The following is a 12324-nucleotide window of genomic DNA, read 5'->3' on the forward strand; positions in this document are numbered from 1 at the left end:
CTGGTGGCTGAAGTAGCACTTGATTCCACTGGGCTTTAAACAGACCTCTTCCAAGTTTCAAGAAGGTGCTCCCTAGTTATAGCATTCGGGGATTTTGAGAATGATTCTAATTTTTTTCATGATTCTATAGTCTCTCCTAGGTCTTGCCTTCTAAACTATGATCCTCACTTATTAAATCTTATTCATACTGAAATCGATTGGTCACCTTGGAAATTTCCCCATCCTTCCCTAGAGCTTTGCTGGCTGTGTTTATACCTTTTTGAAGTAGGATGTCCTGAACCACATGCAGCTTTTCCAGCTTACATGTTCTCCGGTTTTATGTATGTTTACTCTGTGGGGACCCTGGTGTACATGAAAATGCATGGTTTTAAGGGCATAGAAAATCCTGGACCTTATACTGATTTTAAGTAACCAGACGCTGAGTGTCAGTTTCCCCACTGGCGAAATGGGGGATAGCAGCATGTTCCCCATTCAGGAGGGTATCAGTGTAGCACTTTAAAGCCGAGTACACTGCCCTGCACACAGTAGGCCTTGAATAATTTAGAGGAGTAGAAGGAGAAGAAAGAGAAAGCTCCCAATTTTGATGATGTTATCTTGTTAATAGTGAGGGACCTATTTAATGAAATATGTAATAATTATTTCAAAGAAGTACTTTTGAACCTCCCTGTATGATTCAAATTTCAGTTACCTTGGTCATTCATATTCATTTAATTGCTTGTTCTTCCATTTCAGTCATGTATATAAGAACAGTGCATTCATATATTATTTATTAATCACAGATTAAATTTATGTCCTTGCATCTTTATAAGCATAAGTGAGCAATAGTTGAGAGAAGGATGGAATTAACTCACTGCCGTCTGTTGAATGTGTAGACAGCCTTGGCACCTCCAAGAGGCTGGCTCTGCAGCGAGAGAAGTGGGAGAGGAACCCCGTGCCCAGCAGGAGCCTCTCCCGGCGTTCCATCAGCAAAGAGAGATGGGTGGAGACGCTGGTGGTGGCTGACACCAAGATGGTTGAGTACCACGGCAGCGAGCACGTGGAGTCGTATATCCTCACCATCATGAACATGGTATGCCTGGCTTTATAGGGGGAGGGGCAGCTGGTGAACATGCTTACACTCCCAAAATAAGAGACACATTTTAAAAATTATTATTCTTTTAACATAGTTATATAAATCTGCCTCAGTGATTAGGGATGAAAATTCAGGACGTATTAGTCTTTCTCTTAAAAGTGTGTGTCCTAGGAAAATTTGTAATTTATCAGTTCCATTTTCTACTAGGTGTCTGTCAAGTGACTCAGTCCTTTCAGTTTGACTTTCTTTCACTGTTTTACATTAGTGCACAAATGAGTAAACTGAGGCACAAAGAACTAGAATGTGATTTCCTCAAGGTTTTTAGAGCTGAAATTGGAATAGAGTCAAATGACCCTGAATGTCAAGCTTCCCTTTTGCACTGTTGATGTGTTCTGCCTTCTCAGAGACGGTTAGTCCTGTCAAAATGGGGAAAGATGTTTTGCCTGAGTCACTGATGATAAGAGAGAGGAAGACCCTGGGTCAGGGAAAGGGTCAAAGAGAAGAAAGGCACCAACTCCTCAAGCACACAGCTAATCACTAACCTTGGATTGGGCCAGAGGTCAATCTTCTTTGCCCTCCAGCAAAACTTCTTGATTACAATTGTTCTAAGTGCATCAGAATGTTATTTCCCCCTCCCTGGCATTTATCTGTTGTCAGTTCCTAGGGGCTAATGGTTTTCCATTTCTGCCTGTAGGTCACTGGCTTGTTCCATAACCCAAGCATTGGCAATGCAATCCACATTGTCGTGGTCCGGCTCGTTCTACTTGAAGAAGAGGAGGTAAGGAATGGATTCCCTCCACTCTCCTGACCTGTATCTTTGCTCCCTACTTCCTTTCTTCAGGAAAGTTCTTAATGGACAAGCAAGAGGATATCAGAGAGGTGCTTAGAAGCCCCTTGCGAGGAAAATAATATTTCTGTATTATTTTCTTGGGAATTCAGTGAAGTCAGATTTCTTACCATGTCCTGCAGAGAGACTTTCGTGGTTTTTCTGTTCTTTTTTTCTGTCACCCTCACCCTGCACTCACTGAACTTCAGATCGGTTTAGGAACACGCAAGGCAATCTTCAGCCTCATGGCCTATGCAGTTGAGGTCCCCGGTCCCTGCAACACCCTTCCCTTGCTCTGCTCCGGGCTGGCACCTTCTCACCTCTCAGAGCTGCTGCTTCAGATTGGTCTCAGTGGCCAACCTGCTCATGAATGAATGAATGAAGTGAAATTTAGTGAGTGAAAGAACCAGCGAACCCGATGAAATGCCTTTACAATTTACAAAGCTTAACCAGCTGTTGAAATAGGCAAAGGAGAGCATCATTCAGATCCCCAACAGCGAGACACCTGAGGTCCAAATGCTCAAGGCAGTGTTCATTGTATTCTTGGCAAGAGAAGCCTCCACTCCACCTGGATGCATTGTTCTTCCCATTACTACCCACTTTCCTTACTCATTCAAGATATACTTTGGGTGTCTTAGAACACTGACAGACATATTATTTCCCTTCCTGTGAACCTTTTGTTAAGAAAATGTATCCCAAACTTTTTTAGAAATCAGGAAAAACAGAAACTGTGTATTTTTTTCAATGTCTAACAGGATCTCTGGAACTCTATGGGAATGTAATTCTGTCTGATTATTATTTACTATTGATTAGGATCTAGACAAGATAAAGTTAGGTGTTCACATGCAGAAAGTTAGTAAGGTACCGATGGTTTTTGTCCAGTAGAGATGAAAATGATTTGGGTCCAGCAGAGAAGGTAACTAGGGAGATCATGGTTTTGTTGGTCTGTAAAACATTGACTAAAATTTATCTAATGATGTAATTTACTTTTTTTATATTAAAACAATGTATTGTATTTTTCCATTATTATCTAACCCCTTTATACCCCCTCGCCCCTGCAATCACCACACTGTTGTCCATGCCTTTGAGTCCTTTTTCCCTTTTGCTTGATCCCCCCACCCCCTAACCTCCCTGCCCTGCCCCACAATAACTGACATCCTGCTCTCCATCTATGTCTGTCTCTGTGTTGCTTGTTAGTTCAGTTTGTTCATTAGATTCCACATATGAGTGAAACCAAATGGTATTTGTCTCTCTCTAACTGGCTTATTTCACTTAGCATAATGTTCTCCAAGTCCATCCATGCTGTTGCAAAGGGTAAATTTTTCCTCTTTTTTATGGCCGAGTAGAGTTCCATTGTGTAAATATCCCATAGCTGTTTTATCCACTCACCTACTGATGGACACCTGGTCTGCTTCCATATCGTGACGACTGTAAATAATGCTGCAGTGAACATAGGGGTGCTTATGTTCTTTTGAATGACTGTTATGGGTTCCTTTGGCTATATTCCCAGGATTGTGATTGCTGGGTCAAAAGGCAAATCCATTTTTAATTTTTTGAGGTATCTCCATACTGCTTTCCACAGTGGCTGCACCAGTCTGCATTCCCACCAATAAGGCAAAGGGTTCTCCTTTTTCCACATCCTCGCCAGCATTTGCTGTTTGTTGATTTATTGATGATAGTTATTCTGACAGGTGTGAGGTGCTATCTTATTGTGGTTTTAACTTGCATTTCTCTGATTAATAGTGACGTTGAGCATCTTTACATATGTCTATTAGCCATCTGTATGTCCTCTTTGGAGACTTGTCTATTCAGATCCTTTGCCCATTTTTTAATTGGATTGCTTGTTTTTTGGTGTTGAGTTTTGCAAGTTCTTTATAGATTTTGGATATTAACCCCTTATCAGATGTATTGGCTAATATAGTCTCCCATTCTGTGTGTTGTCTTTTTATTTTGTTGATATTTTCCTTTGCTGTGTAGCAACTTTTTAGTTTGATGTAGTCCCATTTGTTTATTTTTTTTCCTTTGTTTCCTTATTGCCTACGTTTTCTTCTAGGATTTTTATGGTTTGGGGTCTAGTATTGATGTCTTTAACCCATTTTGAATTTAGCAATCTTATGCCAGCATTCTACTTTTGCCCACTGCCTCTAATTGCATTAGTTTTGTGTCTCTGCCTTTGAACCAACCTGGCCATCTTGCTCGTCTCCTCATTAATAAGTTAAACGCATCTTTAACATGAGCTTACTAAATATTTGTATGAGAATTATGTTTTTTAACTTTTGGAAAATTATACCTTGATAACTGGGCAGACAAATTTTCACTATTGTATAATGGTTGAGCATATATGCATGCTTAGCCACAGAATATGCAGAAAGATTTACAGTTCTCAGACCAAAAAAAAAATAAAAAGGAGGTTCTTCTTGGTGTGAGGAGAAAAAGGCTTTGCCCTCTGCGTTCCCACTGGTAGCACTAATAGGACCTTGGAGGGAGGCTTCCATGCATGGATCAGGCCCCCTTAGAACTCCACAACTCTTCATTCCTAGGAAGCCCAATCTCCCACCAGAATCTTGCTGCACTGAAATAATTGCGGAGAATTTGATTGGCAACTAGCTCCCAGACTCCACCACAATTACATTGTTCTGCTTCTTCCCATCCTCATTTTGCAAGTGCACAGAAACACCAGTGATTTGCCACAAAAAAAGCCATGGCTTCCTTTCTCCCACTTGCCAGATTGCCTTCAACATTTAAGCTTTTATAGAATCTCCAAGTGGACCATAATAAGGTTCATAATTTGACAATAGAATTGTTAGCTCATTGGAGAGATACAATTCACAGTTCTCATTTTTCTCACTCACAGAGAAAAGCTCAAGCTATTCTTCACATCCTGGACTAATGAGAAGGCCCAGCACCAACAAACAACAACAGACATAAAAGGAAGTTTCTGTTTGTCAGTTAGCGCCATGTAAAAACCACTATGGATTTTCATCATGTTTTGAGACTAAATCAGGGTAGTCTGACATGACACTCAGTGTATCCTGGAGTCTCTCTCAAAGATCAGGTGGTCATATTTCAGCCCAAGGGAAGCTGAAGGACACAAAGCCATGAGCTGGAAATACATGTCAAGTGTATTTGGACATCATGGGCCAAGAAATCAAAAAGTGGCTTCAGATATGAGTCAACTTGCTTTCGTTTCTCTCCAGCCTCTATCTAACCTTGAACCAAGCTCTCATTGAGGTTGGAGGACCCTAATCCTATCCTTGAGACATTGCATTCTCCCTCAAGGGCTTGCACTCAGGCTTGGCATGTAGACCTGTCCACTTTAGGCCACTTCATCAGATGGCCTTCCTGCTCCCCTTTTGGGCAGAGGTCAGGGATCGGATTAGACTCTCCCCTCCAACGTTTCCTTCTTTAACACTTGTGAGCAGTTGACATCATGGGAAGTACAAGATTTATACTTAGTCCCATCACTTTCTAACTATAGAACCTTTGATAGCTTACTTGACTTGCCTGTGCCTCCGTATCTTCATTTTATTATTTCTTTTGTTAAAATGGGGATAATAATATCTACTTGCTGTGAGAATCAAATGTGTTTATCCATGTAGTACCATGGATTAATAACATCTGTCAATAGTTACTTGCTACTATCATTTTTATGATTCTTATCATCATCACCATCATTTAGGCCCCCCGACAACCCTGTAAACTCACTACTATTATTAGCTCATCTCACAGATAAGGACACTATACCAAAGGCCTAAAAGCTAAGATTAGGATCATAAGAGGTTGGAGACTTCTTTTAAGAGCAAGATAGAAACAATACTGGGATGGGAGTGAGCTGGGATAAAGCCAGGTGGGCCCCAGGTCACTGTGCCATTGAGTGGTGGGACCAGCGGGTGTCGGGCTGGCTTGAAGGAGCAGCAGCTGGGCTGACAGGCAGGAAGGAGATGAACGTTTTCACAGAGAATGTCCCTCTTGGTCTCGGAGTGATTTTGTGTTTGGTTCACTTTTGTGAGACTCTGGGGTTAAAAACCTGCTACCTTGGGAAACCCAGGCTGATGCTTTCCCTTGCCACTGGGGTGATTTGTGGGTCTATAATACCCTGTATCATTTCTGCTATCTCGGGATAAATGTCAAGAATATTAGCAAAGAATTTGTAGACTTGTTACTTTTTAAAAATCAAGTATCTTTTGCTTTGGTAGTCAGATGAATTATTCCTTAAGCAAATACAAAGTTTTCAGATTAAATGTCTTACTGCTTTTCTTCTCTGCCCATTCTCTTTCTTCCAGGAAACTAAGCCTGGCTAGGACCATGGTCTGATTATGCATTGCATCAAAAGCTGCTATTGGAACTTTTCAAAGAAATCAATACAATATCTATATTTTTTCATTATAGAGAGAGCTTACAGAGAGACAGGACAGCTTATTAAAAAAAAAGCCATGTACTTGCAAAATCATTTTCTAATTCCCATCTGGGCCTATTTCTTTGAGCTGTTGTTGAGTTCCTCTGGCTCTTGTCCCTGCAATGTGAGATCACCTACTCAAACGAATAGGAAGGGGAAGTGGGAAGTGAATTGGACTCACTTGAGAAAATGAGGTGAGAAAAATGACCCAAGAACAAGGAGGGAAATCTATTTTTGTTTACAAAGGAAATGGGAAAACATTAGCGTGGAAGGGGGTTTGTTTTGACAAGCTCGGATAATTATGAGGATGCTTTATGGGAACTGTTTAGCACAAGACTCCCCATGGCCACGGTGGGTGGGCCAGCACAGTGTCTCCGAGTGCATGTGCATCTTGTGCTTGCTTAGGCTGCCTGATAGTGAGGCACAGCTCACTGCTCTTCCCAAGGCTCCTGGGATCAAGTGCATTCAAGGAACAAAATGACTAAGTGTTTCTTGGACTTCACCTCTCGGGAGATTTGGAGATTTAGAAGCTGAGGGAGTGGAACAACATTGTGCGCAAGTCAAATCTCCTGGAAGAGTCGTGACATCTGATAGAAAAGCAGTAAGGTATCCTTAAGACCATGTCCTGAACTTGTGTTACATGCCCCACATCGTAGAGGAAAATTCTGCACAGGCACAAGTACCCAGCTGCAAGTGATCAGCAACTCAGCTCTTTGTGTAGTTGCTTTGTTCGTAAGGGGAACCAACAACAGCAATGGGTAGAAATCATGGATGTTGACTAGGTCAAAGGGGGGAAAAGAGATAAGAAAGACAGACTGGGTGGACGGGGCAGCTTGAAGAGAACAGGTAGAAAACAGCATGGTGTATGGGAATGTGGGGTTGGGGGCAGTGGCGGTACAAGCAGCCTGAAGATGGCCCGAGCGTAAATGGTGAGGTTGCAAGAGCAGGGGCAGCTTTCTAGAGGCTAGACTGTGGAGGGCCTCGAACCCTGGGTCATGATTTGGACGGACTTTGATTTTGACTAGGTTGACCTAGTCAACAGCAAAGAGGATGGAATTAAAGAGAACAAGGAAGAAAGAAGGAGAACAATTAAGAGATGCTACAAGCATAAAGCCCAGCATAAAATAACGAGGGTTTGAGCTAGGGTGGTTGGGGGTAAAGGTGGAGAGGAGGTACAAATGAGCAGCCAGTGATGACAGATTGGGACGCAGGATATGAGGAGAGAGGAGGCCAACTGGGGACACTGGTGTTGCTAAGTTGGGCACCTGGGCTGTTGGTGGTTCCCGTAACTAAGCTGGAGGGTACAGGAAGAACAGCAGGTTAATGCGTGGGGAAACAATTGCAGGGATGCTGAGATGGGGGTACCTATGGTGCCAGCCAGAAGGAGGGATCCATTAAGAGGTCTGGATACTGAATTTGAACTCCAGGAGAGATTTGGCATGAGGTCTGGATTTGAGTGCCACCAGCATATAGGTTATTTCCCAAAATAGAACGGTGATTGAGGATGAACTAAGCACTGAGCCAAGAGAAGGACAGAAGGAGAGCACACTGAGGGGCCTGGGAAGTGAACACAGTCAGAGGAGGACAGAGAGTTGGGACTCTGCCTGTGTTGGTCTCCTCAGCTGGGGTAGGAGGGAGCGGTAGAGGAGAACTTAGTGATCACCATAAGCATCCATTGGCGAATTGCTAACATTCCCAGTTACTCAAAGCGACGAGATTTAAAGACGTCTCCAACAGCTTGGAGGCCACGAGTCCTAGGCCCGTAGCTGCATACCAGGGATCTAAGCCCGGCTCTGCCAAAACCTGCCGTGTGACTTGCTTAAGGTATTGCGCCTCTCTGGCTCAGATTTTCTCGTCATTTCAATGAGAGGATTGGAGTCATAGTTTCTAAGGTCCTCAGGGAAACAGGCTGTTCCCAATGCCAGGAAAACTAGACGCAGAGTTTATGTAGATGCTCCAACATCTGGAAAATGGCTCTTTTCGCCTGCTTATGATGTGTCCTTGATGACACTGCACTTGGCTCAGGAACAAGGGAGCACGGGTGCTGCCCTGTTATAGCTCCCTTCTGCTTACCAACCTGACCCCAGGAAAGCTCTAACCTCTTTTCCACCTCTGTGGTTTTGTCATTGCAATAATGTTATAGAATGAAATCGTCCAGTGTGCAGCTTCTTGAGATGAGGTTTTTTCACTCAGCCTAGCTCCCTTGAGATCCGTGTAAATTGTGCATGTCAAGAGTATATTAACACCACTTTCCTTGATCAGGCCCACATGGTTTGGTATGGAAGACCTTCCACATGGTGAGTCCAGCCGACATAGGAAAGGATGTTCTAGTGAGGCCGCTCACTAGTTAGAACCATAGCTTTGTCTAGGAGCCCTTGTCCTTGTCTTTGCTCAGTATCTGACCTGTGTGACCTTCAGCTAGTTCTTCACTTCTCTGAGGTTTAATCCCCTTCCTTATTATGTAATGAACATGACAATGCTTTCTTTACAAATGATGCTGAGAAGAAGATGCGATTAAATGAGAGAATATATGTGAAAATCTCTGGCAAAGGTTTCCTTCCTTCCTTTTCTCTTTTTTCCCTGTCTCCCTCCATCCCTTTTATTTCCTTCTCTTTCCTTCCTTTTCCTTCCTTCCTTTTCCCTTACATGCCTGCTGCATGCTACCTGGCCAGTGCTCTACAGTGACATTCCGGTACGCTGCTCTGCTGATTACAGCTTGCCTGCCTGTGCCCAGCTGGGTCCCCAGAACTCTCCTCCTCATCCTCTGTGATCCTTCATTTTGCTGGATGATGTCATCATGAAGATTTTTAAGTACTGAAGTCTGTTTCTTCCCTTTGAGTTCATTATACTAGGCAGTTTCGTGAGTTTTCACGAGTGAGGAGCCACCTTTCTGTGTTTTCATGAAAGGAAAGGGGTGTGTGGTGGTTAATTAGCATGGATGGGGGGACCTAAATCCTCTGAGGCATCATTTGATTTGGGTGTGGGCCTTAGCAAAGTTCAGAATAGTGGAGAAGCAAGTCATAGTCCGATGTAGAAAGTGTGCAATGTCCCTGGGCTGAGCCTAGAGTAATCGGCTGAGATCATAGTGGGCCAATGGAGGTAGTCATTCTCCAGGTAGAATCCACTCTATACCGAGGATGGCCTGTATAGAGACCCCCCAACAAAAGGAAAGGAGTTTCTCCTTTAGAAATTCACATGAAACTGGCGTTCCCTTAGAGCCCATAGCCTGTTTTCCTTCTGCATCTGACAAGTGTTCAGCCAGTTAATTTGGAACAAACCCTCTCCTCCCATCCTTATTAGCAACTATGGGCCAGATGGATGACACAGGAGCCCTGAAAGCTGCAGCCTGGGGAATCTTCTACAGCATCCTAATTGCTGTCAGACACCCAGTCATCCCACCTGGTTCTAATGATCCTAACCCCCTGCCCTTCACTCACAGATGTCAAACCAAGAAGCTTGGCTGGATAGGGAACCACTCAGGGACACCCCGGCCTCGTAGGATACCTCCTGAAAAGAAGAAGCTTTTTGTTGCAAATCTATTTATTTTGCATTTAAAATAAAATTAGAAAACCTCTTTGGAATCATATTGACTTTGGAAGCAGAGAGCCACTGGAAATAGAACTTCAAACAGCTACTGATCTTTGCTAATATTTTTTTAGTTTTTCTTCCAGTGTTACTTGTCCCAGGGATCGTTTGTGTCCTACAGCTGTCCCCCTCGGTTTCTTTTCATGGAATTCACAAGAGTCATAGTGTTTAGAGCAGGGGTTAGCCCAGAGAAATAACTGGGCCTCTGCCAAGTTCCACCAGATCTCTGAGGCTTCCAGCCAGAGCTCATCTCACGTGGCTGCTTCTGGAGACCAATGTGATGGACCCTGACCACAGTAAACTCACCTGTGATGATCGATCGCTCTCTCTTCTTCCTCCAGCAAGGACTCAAAATAGTTCACCATGCAGAGAAGACACTGTCCAGCTTCTGTAAGTGGCAGAAGAGCCTCAATCCCAAGAGTGACCTCAACCCTGCCCATCACGATGTGGCCGTCCTTCTCACAAGGTACCTGTGATGCCACGGGGAAGCCAGGACCTGCAAGGAAGGCAGGGAGGGCTGGCAGGTGGGAGGGTGGCCAGGTATCCAAATTCATGAACTTCTCCTACTCTTTGCTGTTCTTGGTCATTTTTTAAGGTAGTTTCTATGATCTAAACAACTCCTGACCCCCATACCAGTGAGGGGGCAGTTAGAAAACTTGCTAAATGTGATCAGAGTCTCTGTGTTAATAAACTTTGTCTGCTGATCAAATGCTGGCCGCTTTCCTATCCCAGTGATTATGTCCTCTTTAAAACCGGCTTCTTTATGCAGCTTTATAAACAGTCAGGAAGCTTGTTTGCAAATCCTCATTAAAGGCTCTGGTTAGTTTTAATCATGGGAATTCCAACCCTTTATTTTTAATTTTCACAATATTCCTCCATTTAGAAACATGTAACTATTTCTACAGAAGTCAGGCCTCCTTGTAGCTGATCCCTGACTGATGTGAAGGACAGAAGATAGGGAACAGCCCCTCCCCTGAATAGACAAGAGTGGTTTGCTTCTACCTTTCTACCTTTTACCCTCATGAAGATGCCATTCTATTTAGACTACTGGTGGACCCTGCAGTTTTAATTAAAACCATCAAAGCTTCTTGGACTCATAGCTGTGAAAAGCTAGTGAACTCTCCCAAAACCAAAGCTCTTGGAATGCTACATTTGCTCACTGATTCGATATGTGTTGAGCACCTACTGGATAATTGATACTGTTTTAACCTAGACAAATGAAGGTCTTACATTAATGAGGGGGGGAGTAAATTCTGATGAGGCACTTCTGTGATGATTCAGAGACATCCAAGAATCCAAGAATGTATAATAAAATAAGCCCCATTTGCCTGGTCCTTTAGCCACAGAGAACCTCTTGCACCGGCAGGCTGTGTGTGTGTGTGTGTGTGTGTGTGTGTGTGTGTGGTCCCTGCGGAGGATAGACTGTCCATGAACATGCTGGTCTGTCATCTGTGCCTTTGACAGGATAATCCCAGTGCACAGAACACCTTACGGGGATGATAAGCAGCCCCTACCCTATCCAAACACCTGCCTTACCCTGACCAGAAACTCCGACCATCACCATCACTCTTTTGAGTGAAAGTATCAAAACTGGTTGAATGCAAACATGTGGCACAAACCTGTCACTTTAGGTCCATGAGGGACCTATCATTAGGACCTATGGCAGCTTGGTTGCTCAATAGCGAGGGTGTGGAGCATGAGCACCAGGGTTCTGGGGAGCCATCACGGCTGGGCAAAGAGCCGGGAGAAGACTTGGGTGCAGGTGGGACCTGCCTACAGGGAAGATCCCTGGGTGCCAGGACCCGCACAGGCTGCCTGGAAGCTGCGTCTCGGTTATGTCACTGCCCAGAGTCTCATTGCCATGACACGTAAAGCTGGGACTTAAATCCAGATAGTTTGGGTAACTATTACCCAAAAAGAATATGAAGGATCTCCTCTCTCTTTTTTTTTTCTTGCTACGATAATTTTTCTTTCTTAGAACAAGGGTCTTATTTCAAGCTATGGTGAACCTCACCAGCTCCTAGATAGGGGAGAGTATTTCATTTTCTAAAGCAAGATTTCTCAACTGCGGCTCCATTGACACATTGGGTTATCCAATTCTTTGTTGCGAGGGGTGTCCTGCACACAGTAGTATATTTAACGGCATCTCTGGCCTCTATCCATGAGATGCCAATAACCTTCCTCCAAGTTGTCACAACCCAAACTGTCTCCAGACATTATCTAGTGTCCCCTAGGATGGAGAGGGGGGGAAATCACCCCCTCTTGAGAACCTCTGGTCTGAAGACATAGGTAGAAGGAAGAAGGGAGAAGGTAAAGACTGAGTTTGCCTCTGGAGAACTGTTCTGAGATCCAACTTTACGGTTACCTGTAGAGTCGAATGCAATAGAAGGTGGCTTTGGCTTGAACACACCCCCTGAAATGGGGCTGGTGGCTGCATGACAAGGC

The 12324-nt window shown here is 43.9% G+C and overlaps 1 protein-coding gene across 1 annotated transcript in view; it reads left to right on the forward strand.

Annotated features, from left to right (window-relative positions):
- ADAMTS12 (ADAM metallopeptidase with thrombospondin type 1 motif 12) overlaps positions 1–12324 on the forward strand; it is a 230028-nt gene that overhangs the window by 122476 nt on the left and 95228 nt on the right. The window contains exons 4-6 of the mRNA XM_090278891.1: positions 873–1069; positions 1767–1850; positions 10221–10345. Coding sequence (XP_090135017.1) covers positions 873–1069; positions 1767–1850; positions 10221–10345 — 406 coding nt within the window. The remainder of the gene's footprint in view (positions 1–872; positions 1070–1766; positions 1851–10220; positions 10346–12324) is intronic.

This window comes from Furipterus horrens, unplaced genomic scaffold (assembly GCF_987537825.1).
Source record: "Furipterus horrens unplaced genomic scaffold, mFurHor1.1.pri manual_scaffold_5, whole genome shotgun sequence".
Lineage (NCBI taxonomy): Eukaryota > Metazoa > Chordata > Mammalia > Chiroptera > Furipteridae > Furipterus > Furipterus horrens.